General features: G+C 39.7%; 1 protein-coding gene across 3 annotated transcripts in view; it reads right to left on the bottom strand.

Moving 5' to 3' along the window:
- Positions 1–20,453, bottom strand: part of ARMC8 (armadillo repeat containing 8) — a gene marked incomplete at both ends in the record, with an annotated part of 104,064 nt that extends 83,611 nt beyond the window's left edge. For all 3 annotated transcript variants that reach the window (XM_084232849.1, XM_084232851.1, XM_084232850.1), the window contains one exon: positions 20,409–20,453. In XM_084232849.1, coding sequence (XP_084088975.1) covers positions 20,409–20,453 — 45 coding nt within the window. The remainder of the gene's footprint in view (positions 1–20,408) is intronic.
- Between the last annotated feature and the right edge of the window lie 2,356 nt (positions 20,454–22,809).

Genomic DNA, 22,809 nt, shown 5'->3' with positions numbered 1-22,809 from the left:
TTAGATAAGTGAATCTACTTTTTCAACTGTAAATTTTGTGGAATCTAATTGCAAATCAAGTATTTCCAACTATAATTTGGCATCTAAATTGTATAAAATACACATCAGATTTTGAAGACTTGATATAAAAGAATAAAATAATTTAGTAATTTCTTATATTTGAATACATGTAGAAACAACATTTTGATATGCTGGCTTAAATAAAATATATTAAAATTAATTTCATATGTTATCTTTAACATCCTCAGCATGGCTATTAGAAAATTTTGTTTTATTTTATTTTATTAAAAGATTTATTTATTTGTTTGTTTGTTTTTATTTATATAAGCACTAGGAACAGTCAGAAGTGCAGGAGGGTGAGAGAATTCACCAGAGCCAGAGCGGGAGCAGAGCAGGCAGAAGGACAAAAGCACACTGCTGAGGGGAGCAGCGGGCAGCAGGAGAGGTCTGCGCGCCATGTGGGACCCTCCTCCGGTGGCCGGGGAGCAGCCGGGGATCGAACCGGCACTGCAGAGGCTGCGGGCAGCTTCGCCATCCAGTGCTCAACCGCTGCGCCACTGGGGAGGTCCTATCAGAAAATTTTAAATTACAACTGTGCATCGCATTATTTTTCCATGGGACAATGCTAATATAGAAACCTTGTTGGTCACTGGATTTTGATTTTTTAAACTTTTTTTTAAAATTTAGTAGTAGGGCCTCCCCAGTGGCGCAGAGGTTGAGCGCTGGGTTGCGAAGCTGCCAGCGGCCTCTGCGGCGCTGGTTCGATCCCCGGCTGCTCCCCGGCCACCAGAGGAGGGTCCCACATGGCGCGCAGACCTCTCCTGCCGCCCGCTGCTCCCCTCAGCAGTGTACTTCAGTCCTTCTGCCTGCTCTGCTCCCCGCTCTGGCTCTGGTGAATTCTCTCACCCTCCCGCGCTTCTGACTGTACCCAGTGCTTGTATAAACAAAACAAAACAAAACAAATAAATAAAACATGCCTCTATTTTAAATAAATAAATAAATAAATAAAATTTAGTAGTGCCACTGGCTTATATCATTGTTAGTATTTCGGAAGTATAGGATCTCCCCCTTCAAGTGTATAGCCATCACCAAGGTATCCACACAGTCCAATGTGCTCTCTCCCCACCCTGGCCTAACCCCTCTTCCACTCTAGATGCATCAGTTCTAAGGTCAGCTTTCAAAAGTTGATTTTAAAGTATGTCTGAACCTTTCTTTGCTTTTTCAATTCCTCATATAGGTGATAACCATGCAGAATTCATCTTTCCCCAAGGATTCTGATTTTTACGGTGTTAGGAAGTCATTAGAGAATTTTCAGAAAATAGAGACATGAGTGATTTGTTTTAAAAGAATTGCTTTGGTTCCAAATTTAGAAACAGACAAATGTGTGGAGGGGACTAGAGGACAAAAGCAAAGGGACTAGATAGGAGGTTAAATTTCAATCATCAGAAATGCTGTTATTTCAGAGATAATGGTAGCATGGACTAAAGTGAGAGATTTGGTGGCAGCAAGATTCTCTCAGATTGCAGATAGAAGTTGAAGTTCTAATGACTATCAAATTGGATATTGTCAGACTAGGTGTGTAGTATGAAAGACAAGAAAAAACAAGAATAACATTTCACATTTTCGCCAGAGTACCTAGAGAAACTGAATTTGAGTGAAGGTCAAAAACTTATTTTGGGGGATCCTCCCTGGTGGCACATGGATTAGAGTCATAGCGCTATCAATCTATCACCAGCCACTGCAGCTTGAGTTTGATAGTTTGATCCCCGGCCAGGGAGCTGACCTACATGGCTCAGCAGACCTCTCCTGTTTCACCCGCTGCTCCCCTCAGCAGTGTATTTTAGTCGATATGCCTGTTTTGCTCCCCACTCTATCTCTGAGGAATCCTCTTACCTCCCGCACCTCTGGTCTACACCCCAATTCTTGTATGCACAAACAAATAAAAAAATAAATATTTTTAAAAAACCAAAAACTTGTTTTGGACATGTCAGGATTGAAAATTTTAACAGACATCCAAGAGAGAATGTCCATTTGGCCAAGTGTATAGATAAGTCTAGAGTTTAAGAAAGAGTTGTGGGTAGTGCGTTGTCAGCCTATAAATAGTATGGGTTCATTAAGGGAGTGACCATGGATTGATAAAAGCAAGCCATGAAGACTGAACTTTAGAGCACAAGCAGTCAATGTGGTGGGAAGAAATGTAAGCAGCCAAATGAGAGAATGTTTCACATGAGACAGTAATCAAATACATCAAATACTACTGATGTGTAGTATAAACACTCAACTATGGGGTTTAAAAACATGGATGGCATCAATGATCTTGACAAGAGTATTGGACAAGGGTCCAAGAGTAATTAGAGTAAGTAAATACAGACAACTCTTTGAGGAGTTTCAATCTAAAGGGAAGTGAAGAAATAGAGTGACAACTAGAGGGAGAAGTGGAGACAGGAAAACTTTTTTTTTTAAAGGAACATGCTTAACTCACTGATGGAAATTTTTTTCAATAGAGAAAAAAAACTGATGCTACACTGGGGAGGGGAGAATTTTTGGACCAGCATTCATGAATAATGAAGTAGGAATGGGATTTACTGACCAGGCAGAGCTTGGAAAGTATAATAACCAGTGAGAATTAATTAGGCAGATATGGTGGTGAGAGCTTGTGGATATTTTCTCTACTTTAAAAAATTTTTTGAGTCTAAAAGAGGTATGTGTGTTGGTGGGTATGTGTGTGTGTGTGAGACAGACAGTGGGTAGTTCGAAAAAAGAAAAAAAACTTTAGGACCATGAATTGGTCAGGAAAATGTACCAACATTGCCAGGTAGCACTAATACATAATGAAATTTCCATAAACTATCACAGATAATGATAATAATTACAGATAATAAGCTGGGAGCCAAAACATCTTAAAGAAATGAGGGGGAATGATCCAGGGGAGTCTGCAGCTGACTACAACAAACTGGAATCTGATGAGATTCAGAGTTGAAATGTTTAGAGTAGAGGGAAAGAGGCCTGAAAAAGAGCAATGAGGAGCAAGTCTCTCTTTCTCTCCACCTTTTAATCTAATATGAGAGACATGGGAGGGAAGGAAAAGATCCACCAGCTAAGATTAAAGGAAAGCTAGGAAGAGCGTGTCATCAGATGGAAAATACAATTCTAATCTAAGCAAAAAGATGAAGGAACTGTTCAGAGAAGAGGCTGCGGCTAAAGGAAATCCCATGAAAGGTGCAGGCAAGGGATCTGGACAGAAAAGTAAACAGACAAGGCCATTTGAGCATGAGAAATGAAACTAGAGTCCTGAGCCTCAGCATGGTAGTTAATGTAAAAAGATAAAGACCTTAATCCTGATGCCCTCAAGCACAGGAGTGAGGGCTCTGAGTAGGGGTGGAGAGAATTTGGGAGTTAGTCTTTATTCTTGCCAACAACAATATGAATAATGCTGGTGAGGGACAGTTTGATCTGGGTATTCTTACTTATTCCCCCAAATATGAGAAATCATGGGGATCCTTTACCTGTCCTGCCCACAGAGGCAAGATGGTTAAGAGGGTTCCTGACATTCTGTCCTTTCAAGATGTTGCTTCACCCTCACTTCAGAACACCAACGCTCTTTTAACTTAGGTTATATAACTTCTAGTAGCTGGAAAGGATTGAACACATTGTGATTCTTCCATCCCCACAACCAATAGAGTGACTATACTAAGCAGCTCAGGGTACAGTTTGTGTCTAGGATGAGAACTAAGCCAGCCAAGATCAGACTATGACCTCCATCTATTGGCACAGGGCTCCAAACAAAGCAGCTAATGAGCCCTCCAACCTGGCTCTGAACTCATATTACACATTCAAAGCTTCAATAAAGCTACCACAAATATATATACTAAAAACCTGTTACAGTTATGCGTAATAGCACCCCACCCATTATATTATGTGAAGATGTACATGGAATCCTGCATCAGAAAGTTTGTAAGCAACAAATAAGCAAATTAGAATTCGAAGAAGAGCTAAATTTACTGTGTAAAAAATGGTGTAGTGGTGGTAGATGAGGAGAAAGAGAAGAACTTGAAGCACATTTTCTCAGGAAAACAAAAGTAAAAATAGGTGGAGTTGCTTTCCACTGTGAAGAAGTATTTGGTGGAAGTTATTTCCCTTTTATTGGGGTGATCCTCTGTGACAGGCAGCCTCTAAGTTGGTTCTTGATAATCTCCACCACCTCTCAATATTCAAGCTGTGTGCAATATCTCCCCTGAGTGAGGGCTCTGATGTAGAGACTTGATCCTAGCAAACAGAAAGCAGTGGAGGAGATGGGACATCATTTCAGAGCATTCTCTCTCTCTCTCTCTCTCTCTCTCTCTCTCTCTCTCTCTCTCTCTCTCTCATTCTTTCATTCTTATTCTCTCCCTCTTTCTCCCTCTCAAAAGCCAGGTGCTATGCTGTGAGCTGCCCTATAGAAAAGTCCATATGACATGGAATTGAGGGAAGTCCCTGGCCAAAAGTCAGCAAGGAACTAAGACCCTCAATCTAACAGCCCACATGGAACTAAATCCTACCAATAACTAAGTCATAGAGCTTGGGAAGCAGAGTCCCCCTCAAATGAGACTTCAGAAAAGACTGACACCCTGTCTACAACCTTATGAGAGACTTTGGGGCAAAGGTACCAGCTAAGTCACACCTGATTCCTGACCTACAGAAACTGTGACATAAGAAATGTTGTTTTAAGCAGCTAAGCTTCAGAGTAATTTGTTGCATAGCAATACAATAGATAACTAATAGACTTTCATATTTATCATCCAAGCCAGGATTATTTTAAGAACTAAAGCAGATCCTGTTGCAAGACTGTCCCCCTGTGTCTATGCAGGCATCTCTTTCAGCAAACTGGCCCCAATTGAAAGCAGCTTTCTGCCCATCTGTATCTAAGCAGTTCCCTCTTTTTCCTTTCTCTTTTTCCTAATAAACCTGTCCTTTAAAAATGCTTCCCCCCAAAAAAGTTAGAGAGTACTATAAATAATAGTCAAGGAATAATTCACAAAAGTCGAGTGCTGGAGACAAGGACTGTACAATAACCCTACCCTTTATTCAAAAGAAGAGGATAGAGGTAACCCAGAAAATTGGTCAGATATCTGAAAAGGAACAGTTGCCAGTGTTTTTCCGAATAACCTACCCATGACTGAAGTGAAAACCTTGCCTTTTGAAAAAAAAACTCTTCGAGAAAGAATTTTGAATACCAAATTACTAAATCTCAGATTGGCCATGAATGGGATTTAACTCAAAAAGTTAGAAATAAATGTTTCAACTGAAGCTTTGGGGTAAAATAATGTATTTATAGACAACAAAGAATGCCACTTAAAGAGTTAATAAGAAAATATCAAGTGCATCTTATTTTAATAAAGTCTTACTCTACATTTCATGAAATGCTTTATTTCAAAATTTTTAACACATTCAGGCATTGTATAATAGAAAAACAAATGATTTGGCATTTGAAGACTTGGGTTTGAGTTATGTCACTTACTAACTTTGTAACTTAGGGCTAATTTCCAGGGCTAAAATAAAAATTTGAGACAGTTTCTTCTATTATAAAATGGTGATAATACCATATAGCTCAGAGTATGGATCAAATAACATATGGAGGACCCTTGTAAAAGTACCACACAAATACTGATTCCAGGAAAATTCTATTTTTCTACCCAAAAAACCCCCTGCTTTAACAGGTATACCAAAACACTCTTGTTTATATTCATATTCATTGTTAAAACCTAATTATTCAAAGAAACCTTTCCTTGTCTAATAGCAGTGTCCTCTTACACCAAGCTAAGTACTTAGCAAGAAATAAATATACATTTGAGTGGCAAATTTAAAAATCTAAACTTTCATTACTTGAGATTTTAAACTACTTAAAATGTATAAAATTTGTGCAGTCTGTATCACCAACCTCCATTATAACCGTGGTTGTTACCATGCATCCAGATAGAATTTAAAATCACAGTTAAGAAAATTAATGTATAATTAGAGGAGTGTTTTTTCTCTCATACAATCAATCCAGGAAGAAATGGTATACAGATGAATATTTTCATATATGACACGTATTTAGTAATAAAATAAGGACTCTGTGGCAAACATAGCACATTCAAAAAAGTTCTGAAGCAATGGTGTGTTTGAAAAACACAATTTAGTACTATGATACAGTATACAAAATTAATGTTGTACTCTAATTTATGTGCGCTTTAGAAATTAAAAATTATATTCTCATGGGAAATTGTGACTTCTAAGAAATGAATGTTTATACTAGTGTCTGCCAATCAATATTTAATAAGTCAATTATTCCATAACTACTAGGAACTTTAAGATAAAACTGTCCCTTCAGTAACGTCAGGGAGCGTCTTATTTTGGAGAGAAGAAACAAACAAAAATATAGTATTTGAACTCCATAACGATTCAGTTTAAAACTTGTTTCAGGCTGAAATTCAACAGTGCATATCTTTACCATATCAGGTACTATGCTAGGTGATGGAACAGGAAGATAAAGAATTTCTTACCTTCGAGAGGCTCACAGAACAGAAAGGAAACAAAGTGTAACTTGCAACACATGGTAAGTGTAACCATAAAATGGATAAATGTTTAAAAGAAAGCAAGTCTAAGATGTAAATTAATGAAATACTGAAGATAGGGGTAGAATTAGGAGGCGATGTCTAACCAGTAGCTGGGTTGCGAAGCTGCCCGCGGCCTCTGCGGCGCCGGTTAGATCCCCGGCTGCTCCCCGGCCACCGGGGGAGGGTCCCACATGGCGCGCAGACCTCTCCTGCCGCCCGCTGCTCCCCTCAGCAGTGTACTTCGGTCCTTCTGCCTGCTCTGCTCCCCGCTCTGGCTCTGGTGAATTCTCTCACCCTCCCGCGCTTCTGACTGTACCCAGTGCATGTATAAACCAAACAAACAAATAAATAAATAAAAACATGCGAAAAAAAAATTATTTAAGGGCCTCCCCAGTGGCGCAGCGGTTGAGCGCTGGGTTGCGAAGCTGCCTGCAGCCTCTGCAGCCTGCAGCGCTAGTTCGATCCCCGGCCACTGGGGAGGCTCCCACATGGTGTGCAGACCTCTCCTGCCGCACCCGCTGCTCCCCACAGCAGTGTACTTTGATCCTTCTGCCTGTTCTGCTCTCCACTCTGGCTCTGGTGAATTCTCTCACCCTCCCTGCGCTTCTGACTGTACCCAGTGCTTGTATTAAAAAAAAAAAAAAAAAAAAAAGTAATCTGAAATGCTAATATTATTTTGACAAATGAAAAAGGGAGGAAAATAAGATAAGGACTCTATGTGAAGAACAGCACATTCTAAAGAGTTCTGAAGCAATGGTGTATTTGAAAAATGCAATTTAGTACTATGATGATACAAAATTGATGTTGTACTCTAATTCAGTCATTCAACATTTAAACAACTAGGCAGGGTCTCCCTGGTGGCACAAGGGAATAAAAGACAACCTATGAAGCTATCCACAGCCACTGCAGCAGGAGTTCGATCCCTGGCCAGGGAGCTACCCACCCAGGGTGCAGCAGACCTCTCCTGACTTCCCTCTGCTCCCCTCAGCAGTGTATTTCAGTCAATCTGCATGTTCTGTTCCCCACTCTGTCTCTGGTGAATCCTTTCACCCCCCACACCTCTGGCCTGTACCCCAGTTCTTGTACACATAAATAAACAAATCTTAAAAAAAAAAAAAAAAACAACAACAAAACAGCTAGGCAGTACTATTCGAGGTAATAAACAAAAGCCAAAACAATAAAAAATGTAAAAGTCCACCTTTTCAGAGTTTATGTTTCAACAAGAGACAAAAGATAAACAACAATAAGCATAATTAAATGACATAGCATATTTGGAGGGCTATACATGCTAGGAGAGAAAATGTTTACTACCACATTTTATTTCCATGTCCTCATATGGTACACTGTCACAAGTTGGGGCAGGAGGGAAAGAAATAGAAAGGTACACCAAGATACCAAACCTCTGAAAAGGTCCCATGCTCTCAGCGTGTCAGCAGTTTTAAACAGAGGCAGCACTATTCCCTGGATACATTTTGTAAATCCATGGAAATGATATGGGCTGTCACAAGGATAAGAGGTGCTACTGCCATATAGTGCACAAGAACCAAGGATGATGTTAGATGTTCTGTAATGCATGGCACAATAGGCCCACTCCTGAACTCTTTCCACTCTGCAGTCTTAAAGACCAAAAACCCATTTTTAATTATGTGAGCCTAGAATCTAACTGTTTTACATACAACCACAAAATATGTTTTGAGTCATCTTATACAATCAATTTTCCAAAAATGCAACTCCCATATGAGTAAAAGAAAAGCTTGTATTTTGCCAAAAGCTTTATATTTTAGTCACATTTAAAACAAAATTACTTATTGTATTTAAATATCCATTACATCATACCTATATCAGTCTGTAGTTAGCAGTCACAGTCACAGCCAAACTGTACATTTGCAAATATAGCACCACTTAATTGCTTCTTTCTAGTTAGTAGAAGCTGAGTAGTACTCATTCAAATGATATAAATTAGTTTCCTGCTCTTTTCACCTTAATATATAGCTAGGAATTATGCCAACTTTTAAAGTTACATGTAAAAGTAATTAACTTACCTATGATTTCTCACTTCAGGATATACATGAAGGGGTTACAAAAACATGTTTTAAGAGAGTTAGAAGTCTGGTAAAGCTGGGGACCACTACCTCAAACAATTCTTAATGTTCCAGTCAACTGGGAGCCCCAGAAACTCTTCCCCATTCCCAAAACAATGTGAAACCAAAATCTGAATTTTTGATGCTTCCAAATCTTAGTCCAAACTTTCTTTTGTCATTCTGGCAATTTTCTGAAATCTCAAATAAGTGTACTACTTAGAACAGTCACAAAATTGCAATTGTTCATTTTAAAGCCCAGAGACACTTGTGTGTTTATTTATCCTTAGGGAGACTAGGGGCTGCTATAATGCAGGAAATCACAAATCAATATTTTGAAATTAGCATTTTATTAAATGGTGTCTTAATTTAAAACATGTCTCCCTTTTTCTGGTAAGATAGTCAAGAAATCTTAAATATTGCTACGATATTGCTTGAAGAATTCTGCTAATATATAGGACTTCTGTGCCAGAGAGTTTACTTCGCTATTTTTTTTTAAAGATTTATTTATTTATTTATTCAAGCACTGGGTACAATCAGAAGCATGAGAGGGTGAGAGAATTCACCAGAGCCAGAGCAAGGAACAGAGCAGGCAGACTGATGAAGTACACTGCTGAGGGGAGCAGCGGGTGGCAGGAGAGATCTGTGTGCCATGTGGGACCCTCGCCAGCAGCTGGGGATCAAAACGGCCTACAGAGGCTGTGGGTAGCTTCAAAGCCCAGTGCTCAACTGCTGCGCCACCAGGGGAGGCCCTACTTCACTATTAGACAAAACTAACTACTAGACAATTTTCCCCTATTTTTGAGAGGGAAAAAAATCTGCTTATTTCTGGAATGAAAAAAAAAAAAACATTAATATCATCAACAAAGATTAACTGACATTTTCCTTGCAGACAGCCATTACACCCTTCCTAGATATTCCAAAATTCCTAGTTTGCCTTTAAATTGAAGAAAAATAAGAAAATGCCCAAGTTCTATTTAAAACCCAAGATTTTGGTGGGATTTTTTGTTTGTTTTTCTTTTACATTTTATATTGTTGTAAACTACTTGCCCCATTAGAACTCAATCAGATTTTCATTCAAGTCTTCAAGACCCTTCAAACAGTATTTTTGTAACTATTTCTAATTATTAACTTTTTTCTTTAAATCCAAGGATTCATTCTTCGCTGTTTCTAGAGGTTCACTGCATCTTCCCTCCCTGGAATAATTAAAGTCCTACTTCCTGTAGCTGTTAGAAACTTTGGACATCTACAAAAGGATAGTTTGGCTGGGCCCCATCAGTGTAGAATATAGCATACTTGTGATAATTGAGATTCTTAGACACTAATCTGCTTTTATTTCACAAGTACAATCATGCAAATACTTAAATATTAATTTTAATGTAATCTATTTAGATAAGAGGCAACCCGATCTCTCAAGTAATTTAAACTAAAAAGGCTTTATATGTTAAGAACATATTTTAAAATAAAAAGCAAACAACTGTTGGGCCTCCCCGGTGGCGCAGTGGTTGAGCGCTGGGGTGCGAAGCTGCCTGCAGCCTCTGCGGCGCCGGTTAGATCCCCGGCTGCTCCCCGGCCACCGGAGGAGGGTCCCACTTGGCGTGCAGACCTCTCCTGCCGCCCGCTGCTCCCCTCAGCAGTGTACTTCAGTCCTTCTGCCTGCTCTGCTCCCCGCTCTGGCTCTGGTGAATTCTCTCACCCTCCCGCGCTTCTGACTGTACCCAGTGCATGTACAAACAAACAAACAAATAAATAAAAATACATGCCTCTTTAAAAAAATAAAAGCAAACAACTGCTCATCAAGTTTTAAAATGAAATTCTAAAATGTAAGGCTGGATACACCAACAAAAGCTTTTAATTAGGTGTTTAGAAATCTGACTTTGAAACTTTATATAAAATAGTGTATGACAGTAGGCAAGTCAGTGTCTCTGTTTCTCAGCTGCCTCCAATAAAAAAATGACAAGGATGAACTAAAGACTACTGGCAGGTTTCTTCTAGGCAATATTATACCTGTATGCAGGGGTGTTTTTTTACATAATAAAAAAACTAGCACAGTTAGGCTAAAATGGATATGAAGAACAGCCTTTACTTTTTCTGTAGTGAATGTTTAATGTAATAAAATATTCTTATAGCCCTTGGCTAATATCAACAATCATTCTAAACATGCCTTGGTGATCACAAAAATCGGAAGCAATTTAGCACTCATGTTTTTAATCAGGAACTCCAATGTTTACACTATTAAAATACAGTACAGGGCCTCCCTGTTGGCATAAGGGGTTAGTCTCAGCACTAGCAAGCTATTGGCAGCCACTGCAGCATGAGTTCCATCCCTGGACAGGGAGATAATCCACAAAGCGCAGCAAACCTTTCCTGTCTCAACCGCTGCACTCCTCAGCAATGTATTTCAGTAGATCTGCCTGTTCTGCTCCCCACTCTGTCTCTGGTGAATCCTTTCCAGCCCCATACCTCTGGCCTACACTCCAGTTCTTGTATGCATAAATAAACTGAAGAAATAAATCTTTATTAAAAAATTAAAATAAAATATGGTACAAATTACCAAGAGCTATCTGGATCTATATGATTGTTCTGCCTTATAATTAAATTCTGATCCTTTATTCTTTGGTGTAGATGAGACTATCTCAAGACTGTGGGCCAAAAAGAGAGCCCTCCAGACAGAGTAAGTGAACTAAGTAAGGACCAATGGTGCAAACCAGCATAATATGGAAATCAATGGACAGAAGAACCATCTCTGGGACATATATATGGTGAAACAGGTTGTGAGGAGTTTTACAAAGGTTGAGATATTCTCTGTGTAGGCTGAGGTTTGTTCAGATGCCTCCCAAGATAAGATGGTCCAGAAAATTCACTAGGATGCAGTTAAATGTCTACCTCTCAATTCTGACACAAAGAATAATAAGGATTTTCAGAAAAGGCTTGTGTGGTTGTCCTGGACCATAAGAACAGTTTGAATTATTACTCAATATTGAAATCATGTATTAGCTGAGGTTCTGGATACCATTTTTTAATGCTGCACCTCAGAAATGCACCAGATCAGTTTTTTTCTGATTTATAAAAAAGACCTTGCAGATTCTTTGAGGCAGTAAACACCCTTGGCTTGGAGCTATCCATGGTGCTTGACTCAGACTTAGCCCACCACTTCCAACATTTGGTGTATTAGTTTTCCTATTACAGTACCGCTCAAGGTCTGTCTAATCTGTTTTTCCACATTATGGCCTGTGATAATCATGTCAATATCATAGACCACTTCTGATATCTGTCTATTCCACTATATCTGTGAGCAGACCCACAAGTGCCTTGCTTTGTTTGTCCTTCCTTGGCTCTCCAGCTAACTTAAGCAAGCATGCACCATCTGTTACACAAAGTCCTCTCTGCATTCAGTGCACCTTGTGAAAGATGACTGGGCATATGCTGAGCAAAAGATTACAGTACATCAGAGCCAAGTCCTGCACATGATATCTTATGAGAGTTTTTAAACCTTGTTATATTTTTTACCACTCCAAAATTATTTTAAATGATTTCTAACTTTTCCTATATCCTTTTGTGACTAACTCCCCGTGGGAAAAATAAAGAATAGGAATTTTAAGTAAACATTGATGTGTAGGTTTCAGGGAATCTATAAATCCCTTGAAATGATGTGATTCTTTAAGCAGATATTTTTTTTTCCCTGGGGAAAGACATACTGAAATTGTTATCCTTAAAAGGTTGGGACACATTGGAGATTACTCTAAAATAATGATTATCACCCCAGATTTAAGAACCAGATTCTCATAACTGTGGCATAAAATACTTGGTTTTCATCCAGTTCCTGACACAGAGCTTTTGGCATTTCTTGAGTGATCAGTCTTTGGTTATTCATAAGGAGTTCCTTTTGAGCACAACTGAGTTTATGCTAATAAGCAGTTAGGCTAAGGCTCCTAGATATCCTCAGGATGGGGTTGGTTACCAAAAGACCAAATAACTAGAAGGTTGGAACTTTCAATGCAACCAATCAACCTTTGGGGAGGGAAAGAGTGGGAGGCTGGAGATGTAAGCTCTATAAACACTCCTGATTAAAAATTAATGAGCTTACAAATTATTGAATGTATCCATGTGCCAGAAGGGTAGCATACTGTGGTTCCATGGAGACAAAAGTTACTGTACTTGGGGCCTTTCTGAATCTTGCCTTATGGACCTCTTCATCTGTATACTTTATAATATCCTCTGTAAGAAATTGATTCATGTAAGTAAATGTATTTCTGGGCTTTGTGAAACATTCTAACAAATTATTAAACCTGAGGAAGGAGTGGCAGGAATCTCAGATATATTTATAGCTGGTTGGTTAGAGGCACATGTGAACAACCTGGAATCACAACGGGCCTCTGAAGTAGAAGAATTCTTATAGAACTGAGTCAACCTGTGGGATTTGACACTACCAAACTGCAGAACTGAGTTAAATTGTAGGACACCAGCTAGTGTCTTCAGACAACAGGAGAACGGATTAGTTTTATGGATAAATACCTCAGAACATCCAACTGCCTATTGGACATGTCCTCTTACTGAATATTCCAAAAACATTTTAAATTCTGCACTTTCAAAATGACACTCAGGTTTCCTCTTTATTCTCCAAACATGTTCTTCCCTAACTCTCACATCTTAATAGATGACACAACCTAGCTGGAAAGAAAAAATCCCCATGAATCATGCTCGATCATGATCATGACTCTTCTCTTTTCCTCATTCCCCTATCAATTACCACTTACAACTTTCTGAAAGCCTAACAAATTCTTAAAACACTCCTGAAGCAAAAGAATCATGTGTCCTATGATGATTTTCCAGAGGTGGTAAAGATCTTTAAGTGTCATTATTTCCCACAGGCTGGAAACTCTTCCCACTGGACTTTTCCTAGAAAGCCTAACACTGTCTCATCATTCCTCCTTTTTCAATAACTGCATTATGAGTATGCCAGAGAAATGTAACAAATTCCTTCATCTTCTTACTTTATGTAATGAGGTCAACAGAGTTTCCTTTATTGGGCCTCCCTCCACAAGGGGTTAAGCCTTAGTACATGAAGCTATCCACAGCACAAGCTTGATCCCCAGCCAGGGAGCTATCCACATGGCACAGCAGACCTCGCCTGTCTTACCCACTGCTCTCAGCAGTGTATTTCAGTCAATCTGCCTGTTCTGTTCCTGTCTCTGGTGAATCCTCTCAATCCCCGCTCCTCTGGCCTGTACCCCAGTTCTTGTATGCATAAATACATAAATCTTAAAAAAAAAAAAGTTTCCTTTATCAAACTGACAAGTGAGGGCTATTTCTGCTCTTATTTAGAATACCTTTCATAGCAGTACTCTATGACGGGAACTCTTCTCCCATTTCCATAAGGATTTTTCCTTTGTCAAATAATTCCCTATCTTACCCAAAAGCCAACATGACAGATGGCACTGCAAAACAAATGCCAAATAAGAAATAAAAAATGATAAAAGAATCACTGAAATTCCTAGCCCCTGACATTATTTTAAAATTCTTAGTAAAAATACAAGGAGATAGGAAGACTAGATCTCCAAGTGAAATATGAAGTTCCTATGCGAAGTGTTTGTAATTCTTGGTAGTGTTAAAAAGATTTCTTGAGCACTTCTTGTTTTATTCAGGTGGCTATCTTCCTTAAAGAAACAGATGTCTGGAAACAGTATGTATCAAGCATTCTTCACACATTGCCACTAAAGATTAGGAAGTTCATAATGATTACTTTCTTTTGGAACCACCTCCTGACATACCATGTGCTTATTTGGTACCAGTGGCAAACTTTAAAATGTGCTGACCATATTTTCTAAAAACCAAGAGGAACAAAATTCAAGTTGTAGGATATTTGGGTTTAATTGCACAGAAAGAAAATTTATTCTGGGCCACCCTGGTGGCATAAGGGTTAAGTCTCAGCACTCTCACAGATGCTGCCTGAGTTCAATCCCCAGCCAGGGATGTAACCCACATATGGCGCAACAAACCTCTCCTGTCTCACCTGCTGCTCCCCTGAGAAGTGTAATTCAGTAGATCTGCCTATTCTACTCCCAGCTCTGTCTCTGGTGAATCCTCTCACCCCACATCTCTGGCCTATACCTCAGTTCTCCTATGCATAAATAAATAAAATCTTTTAAAAAATTATTCTATTGTCAGCTACTCATAGATGATAGCAAGCCAATATGCAGCTTAAGGTCAACAAAATACTTAAAATAATCAATAACATAACAAAATCAAGGAACACCCAGACCTGTAATACCCTATACAGCTAAAATAGCTGTTTCTAAAAAAAAGGCATAATGGCACTGGGAAAAGACAATAAAGAAAGCAATTAAAATTAATATGTGCCTTGGGCCTCCCTGGTGGTGCAAGTGGTTAAGCCTCAGCACTATGAGGCTGTCTGCAGCCACTGCAACACAAGTTCAATCCCTGACCAGGGAGCTAACCCACATGGCGCCGCAGACCTCTCCTGTCTTGCCCGCTGTTCTCCTCAGCAGTGTATTTCAGTCAATCTGCCTGTTCTGCTCCCCACTCTGTCTCTAGTGAATCTTCCCAGCCTCCTCACCCCACATCTCTGGCTTGTACCCCAGTTCTTGTATGCATAAATAAATCTTAAAAAAATTAATATGTGCCTTAATTGTCTATACCAGCCTACAATGTGATTCAAAGACATTTTATTACCTTGCCTTTCTCAAATCATTACAAAGCAGTCCAAGTAAAATGGAATCATTCTTTTAATTGGGTCTTTCACAGAATGTACATTTTCATATTGATTAAGAACAGTTATTAATTTTTTTTAAACCAGGTCAGGCTTTTGGTGTTGTGTCTAAAATTTCTTCTGCAAGTTCAAGGTTCAGTGGATTTTACCCTTTTTCTCCTAAAAATTGTCTTATTGTGTTAATCTATGACCCATCTAAAATTAATTTTTATAAGATGTGAAGTTAAGATCAAGGTTCTTTTTTTTAACCTCTCCTTTAAGAAGCTGAAAAAATAAGCTACAGGCTAGGAGAAAATATTTGCAAAGTACCTCTTTGACAAAAGACTCACATATAGTCTATATAAAGAACGTTCAAAACTCAAGTCAGACTTTTTTATGCAACACTATTAATTATTCAGGAATATAAATGCAAGCTTTATTTAAAAATAAAGACCTCTGGAAAAAAAAATAAAGACCTCTGGTTAAAAAAGCAAAACCCTCAACTTCCCAAAAAACCCCCCAAACAAACAGTTCAATTAGAAAGTAGGCAAAAAGAAGAAATATTTCACCAAAGAGGCTATATGGATGGCAAATAAGTAATGAAAATATTTTTGACATTTTTAATCACTAGGGAAATGCAAATTGAGACAATGATGAGATATGACTACACATCTATTAGAATAGTTAAAATACAATGACAATTACTAAATGATGACAACAATGCAGAGAAACTGGATCTCTCATACATTACTGATAGGAATGTAAAATGGGATAGCCACTTTTAAAAAAGTTTATCAATTTCTTTAAAAACTAAACATACCATAAAATGTATTCCTGGCCATTTATCTCAGATTGCATTTCTGGACATTTACCTCAAAGAAAATTTACAGTCATATAAAACTCGTACAAAACAGGTCAGAATAGCTCCAAACCAAAAATAGCTAAAACACCTAGTAGATGAAAGGTTAAGTAGACTGGTACATCTATGCCATGGAATACTATTCAGCAATAAAAAGGAACAAACTATTGACACACACAACTTGGATGGATCTCACGGGGATTATGTTGAGTGACAAAAGTCACTCCCAAAAGGTCACATACTATATAACTCCATTTATATAACATTATAGAAAAAGACAGATTTATAGGGATGTAGACACAATTAGGAGCCAGGGGAAAGAGTAGGTAGGTGTGACCATAAAGAAATAGCATGAGGGAAATTTTTCTAGTGACAGATTAGTTCTGTATCTTGGCTACATGAACTCTATAGATACTTACACAGATGTCAATTTTCTAGTTTTGATCTTGTACACAGTTACATAAAATGTAACCAATGGGGGAAACCGGATGAATTGGATACAGGGATCTCTATACTATCTTTGCAACTTTTTGTGAATCTAGATTATTTTCAAAAGAAAATGTGTTTTAAAGTGCAAATAATGTAAATTAAAAATTACCCAAAATTTTGGGGAACATGGGAGATTTTACAACTTTGTTGAAAAGCATGACATTGTAATACTGACTGCAAAACAAAGAGGAATGGGCTGGGGCCTCCCCGGTGGCGCAGCGGTTGAGCGCTGGGTTGCGAAGCTGCCCACGGCCTCTGCAGAGCCGGTTTGATCCCCGGCTGCTCCCCGGCCACCGGAGAAGGGTCCCACATGGCGCACAGACCTCTCCTGCCGCCCGCTGCTCCCCTCAGCAGTGTACTTTGGTCCTTCTGCCTGCTCTGCTCCCTGCTCTGGCTCTGGTGAATTCTCTCACCCTCCTGCGCTTCTGACTGTACCCAGAGCTTGTGTAAATAAATAAATAAATCTTTTAAAAAAAAAAAAAAGAGGAATGGGCTGACTAAGGCACGGTAGAAAAAGACAGCTAGAGTTTGATTTTCTCCCTGAAATACAATTCAATCAAACATTTATTGAGTACCTAGTATATGTAAGATATAATCCTATAAACAGCAGTGGGTTTAAAAGAAGACTCCCACTTCTTACCTATGAATTAATGTACTAAGAACATAATACAGAATAATTATTAAAGGTTTCAGGGTCTCTGCAAAAGCAGTTCCTTTTTGCCTGAAATGCTTTTTCTGCTTTTCTAGATAGTTCTTATGTGTCCTCAAACCCTCAGCTTGGTGTCACTTCTTCAAAGAAACTCTCCCTAGCTCTTCTTATTGCCTTCCATATTTGATCAAGTCCCTCTATTACATGTTTGCACAACACTCCATATTTTTCATCCATAACACTATTAATCACAAAGAACTGTATGACAATTTGACACCTATGTTCCCCATTAGGCTAAAATTCCCCAAAGGTAGAGAGAGACCTATAGAGCTCACCTTTGTACCCAGTGCCATTCCTGCCAAAATAAATAAATCCATACAAAGCTGTAATTCATATATGCATATGAGTGGGCAGAAAATCAGAATTACTGGGGTTTGGAGACCCAAGATCACTTCAACTTGAGAAAGCCAATTTATATGGAATAAAATGTTCATCATGCAAAGTATAAAGAATCTTATATTCAAAGCTAAATATGAATGCCTGCCTTTTGGCAACAGGAAGTCACTAAAGAAATAGGGAAGTGGCATGTCCAAATAAAATTAATGTGGAGAATGGACTCGAACTGAGAGGCTAAGAAACACTAGGGGCAGTAAAAGCAATTTTGTAGACACTGTGGTAATAATTCAGGCAGAAAATGATAAGGGGTGAGAGGGGGACCACGGAAACAGAAAGATGTGAGAAACACTAAGAATGAAGAGCCAACAGAACTTAAAGACTGAACAGATACAGGGACAGGAAAGAGGGGAAAGTCAAAGATGTTGCAAGAGGCTTAACTGCGAGTGGTGAGTGAAAGATAAATATCATTAACAGAAATGGGAAGTCATGGCTAAGTCCTCCTCAGGTGAAGAAAAGTGTTTGGGTTGGAAGTGATGTGTAAGATTCAGACACTTGAAGAAGACTAAGTAAAGAAGAAATGTCAAAGTTGGCAGAGTATATGTGAGTTGATCACAGGTAAGGTGTGAGGATCAATTAGATCTCTCAAAGGGAAGAAGGTTTAAAGGGTCTTGAATGAAAATCCTTTAAAAACAATTTGATTTGCCCCTAGGATGAATGAATGAATGCCATAGAATCAGACTGTGAGCTCCCTGAGGGCATGTCTGATCTCATTCTTGGGTGTTTCACAATAAGTAGCCTATTAAGGGAATCAATTATTTTCAAGATAATTTCTTATTAATTTTCCTGTTCCACCTGTACTTTCAAAAAGTGGTGCCTTGGGTAGTATTTAAAAAGACACAGTCTTTAAATTAATATAATCAGTGAGTTTAAACAGTTTAAGTGAATTAAGTCCTAAGCTCTAATTTCCGCAGGCTCTAGAACTGAAGAACTGACAAACCAGACTTTGGGACTATGAAAAACCTTTAAAAAAAATAAGCACCCAATGAGACTAAAGCAAATCCCCATTACAATAGGGAACGCTTCCAGAAGTTTTTGAAATAAATTAAGCAGTAAATGCTATTTACTAAGTGAAACAGATGCAAATGTTCTATTGTATGCACTATACAAGCTGACAATGTACAAAAAGTACAGAAGTTTCAGGTGAAATGAAGGGGTATATGTGATGAAGGGGAAATGAGAACAGTTCAGATACATACTTTTAAAAAAAAGTCATAATGAGTGAAATCACTGACCTGCTTTCCACAAAACATTCCTAGGTATTTCAGTCAGAGGTGGAATAATTGTCTAATCTAATTCAATACTTAGGTGAGCAGTATTTCCCAACTTGCAGTTTTAAAATAAGAAAAAAAGATTGCTAAAATGGATCGGGGACAAATTTGTGACAAATTTTGCCTCCCTCAATACATTACCAAGGTTTTAGTATACCACAATGCTCTAATCTCGAATCATAGGCAAATGTCGAAGGTGTTTTCAGATAGGTGAATGTGTTTATAGAAGTTAGGGAAGAGAAATGAAAGTGGTTGAGGTCAGAGACTCTAAATAAAAACCTGACAACTCATCCATATTCCGACTACTCTCTTAACATCAGACTGATTTCCCCACAAGTCTAAAAGATATCAACCAGTATTTGCTTGCTTATTTCCAACAACAGCAAAATGGACCATTGGGAAATTGACCGCTCGCATAGTAAGACAGTTCTAATTTGTTGCAAAACCCTCCGAAGTTATCTCCCAGCAACTTTCACCCCTAGTCCTGATTCTTAAGAGCAACCTGGTGAAAGGTGAATGAAAGTCGTGTGGGGTTTTGTTTTTTATTCTTTAAAAAAAAAAAAAAAAGACACCTAGGTATTATTTCCTGGCATGTCAATACGTCCCTTTCCTTATTCAACAACAGGAAAATTTGATTTTTTTTTCCCTACGTTTTGATTCCCCTTAGAGGAAAACGAAAAGACAGGCACAGGTTCCTTTAGACTCAGAGCTGCTACCTCCCCAATCAAGCGGAGAAAAGGGGCTTAAATAACCACATACACTAGGAGACGTTGCAGCTGATATAAAATCCGCGTTGCCAAGAAGCAAGCAGCTCTAGCCATGCCCGGGTGCTGGGACGCAACAGAAACCACACAGATCTGGCCTGGCAGCTCTGAGTCTACGGGGACTAAGGAGCCTGCACCTCTTCTTGCCAAAGACGCGGGAAGCTGAGTGGGCGCTCGTCCCCAGGCCAGCTGCAAGCCCAACGCCTCGCAGCGCCGAGCGCTCCGCTCCGGAGCAGCGGCATCTCTAAAGGGAAGGCTCCGCGCAGCTCCTGGCACAGCCGAGCCGCGCCGTCAGGCCTGCCGCCCGTCCGCTCAAGCACCCCGCCCGCGGGACGTCGTCCTGAGAACCAGCACCCAAGGGAGCCCCGGGAGTTGGAGACGTTTCTGGGTCGGCCAGGGGCCAGTCTATCCCACCCGCCCACCCTCTCTCACTCCCCCCGCCAATGCTGAGCCCGAGGCCACCCCAAGGGGTGGTGTCCAAGAGGTACGCCACATTTGGGGTGAACGCTGCGGGCCGGGCCGAGCTCCCGGGCGGGCGGGCGGCGGCGGCGGGTCACTCACCGAGAGGACGCTCATGCGGATTGGGGTCTCCAGCAGGCACGCCATCTTGAGCCTTCCCACCCGGCTGCGGCCGGCGCCGGCGCGGGGGCCGGCACTTTCGACAGCCAACTATTGGGCCAACGAAAGGCACTTCTGCAGAAAGCCGGGCCGGTACGCGAGAACGGACCACGTTCTAGACGCCGCTGAAATACGGCCGGGAGCGGCAAGAAGGATAGCTACAGAAAACCGCGCCAGGAGCCGCCTTACGAATCGTCCTCTCAGAAATAGCAGCTACTCTCAGGCTGGGTGAGAGGTGGGAGCGGGCGGCAGTGTCCGCATGCGCAAAGAGGCGCTCTCGGCCCCACCTGCCGCCCGCGCGGGCGGGGGCGCGGGGAGGGAGTAAAGGGGCGGGGCGGGCGGAGCTCAGGGGCGGAGTGTACCTCCGGCGCTGTAAGGTACGCGGGGTGTTCCGCTGCAATTTATGAGTTGGGACGTTTGTATTCCGAACTGCTGGTTTGTAGGATCATACACATGGTTGGAAGTTCACTTTCACATGCATTATCTTATTCCTCTTTGCACCAAACCCCTTAGTGTCATTATCTCCACTTTACAGATGGAAAAACTGTGATCTCGGAACCAGGTCTGCTGCTACCAATGAGAATGTTTCCGATCTAATGTTGAAGTGTGAACTACGTTAGCATTATCTGCCCAATCCATGTTTTCTGGTGTAGTGTCAGGAATAGATACTCTAGAGCCAGAACGCCTGTATTTCATCCTTACTGCATTCAGTGCATTATCTTCAGCAGGTTGCTTAACTTCTTCATGTTTCAGTGAAATAAGGGTTAGGATAGAGAACGTACGTAAAGCTCTTCGTACATGCCTGGAATGCAGAAAACCTTGTATGATAGCGTTTCTCCAGCCTCCTAGTAAAGTAGAAAAAAATGGGACCAATTATCTGAATATTTATTACTAAAACCCAATAAAAGTAAGCTTTTAATTCTAGTTTTCTGTCTTAATCCAGCTCTTCCATTTTAGTGAGGGGTGTGTGTGTGTATGTGTGTGTGTGTACACGAAACTGCCTGTTACTTGACTGGACAGGTTTCACCTTCACGCTGCTCACAAATAGTGAGGTTTTCACAGAATGGCTGCAATGAACCTGTTCTACTACCAGTCTCTTCCTTCCATTTAGGCTGTTATATTTCTCCCCTGGACTAGACGGATAACTTTCAACTGGTCTTGTAACCTCTAACCTCTCCTTCATTTTGCTCTTTACTGAATTCCTATATTCTCTTGTACTGGCATTCCAAATTAATTGTAGCATTGATCATCCTTGTTTATGATGTGTGTTCTCTAACTGTTGAGTTTTGGAAGTGCAAGAATTTTATTTTTGATTTTTCTACTGCTACAACACTATTTCTCAAACTTCAGTAATATGCATTTCACCCACATACTCTTTGCTAATCTGGAAAGATGACTATTATTATTCACTCAATGTTTTTTTAAAGGCAACTCCAACTCATTGAAAAAGCCTCATCCTAAAATGTAATATTCAGTAAAATGAAATTTATCATGCTGTTATTTTTTTATCCCAATATACATTAACCTTACATTACAGAGAATTTAAACAACTAGCCATAAATCACCGACATTATGGCATATTACAATTTAGAGCATATCCCTTACACAGACTACACAGAGATGTAATTGAAATTTTAGTTAACATTTATATGATTAGAGCTATTATAACTGTATTTGATTCACACTTCATCCATTAAACTCAAGCAATACATCCTTGGGAAGCTACTCCTCTAAGTACAAGTTTATGTGACCCCTCCTCATATCGTCATGCATCAGTGTGTTCTTGCCACTTGTTTATCTACCCTGTTATTCACTAAAGGACAGAAACTAAGAATTTTATCTTCTTGGTCTCTCATCTCACTGCCTTCTATAGAATAGTCGCTTAAGGAAATGTTTGTTCATTTAATTTTTGGCTTAGTTTGAGCATTCACAAAGGTGGGTTCTGGTAAGTGATTTGGGTACAGCTAGTTTATTTGGAAAGTATTTCCAAGAAACAGAATTGATGGGTCAGGAAGAGTAAGAAAAGAAAGAAAAAAAATCAATATAAGTGTTTATTTTTCAAGTCACTACTTATCCTCATAAACATTCAGAATGCCCCCCCCCATATCCATTTTGAGATTGGAGCATTTATCACTCCTGTCTGAAATGGTTAAAGATTTCCCCCAAAACTTTTAATTCTCTACCTACCTGTATTGCACTTCTACATAGAGCACAGAGGGCTTCCTTAATCTGATGTTAAAAAACAGATCTGTAGGCTCACACTTGGGGTGGGATGTATTTGAAACAGTATGAGTCTGGGCTGACAGCAGAACCATCATTAGTTGTATGTGAAATCATTGGGGGA

The sequence above is a fragment of the Talpa europaea genome (genome assembly GCF_964194135.1).
Source record: "Talpa europaea genome assembly, chromosome: 4".
In the NCBI taxonomy this organism is placed as follows: domain Eukaryota; kingdom Metazoa; phylum Chordata; class Mammalia; order Eulipotyphla; family Talpidae; genus Talpa; species Talpa europaea.
Note: the sequence above shows the minus strand (reverse complement) of the source record. Positions and strands in the feature narration are given on the sequence as shown.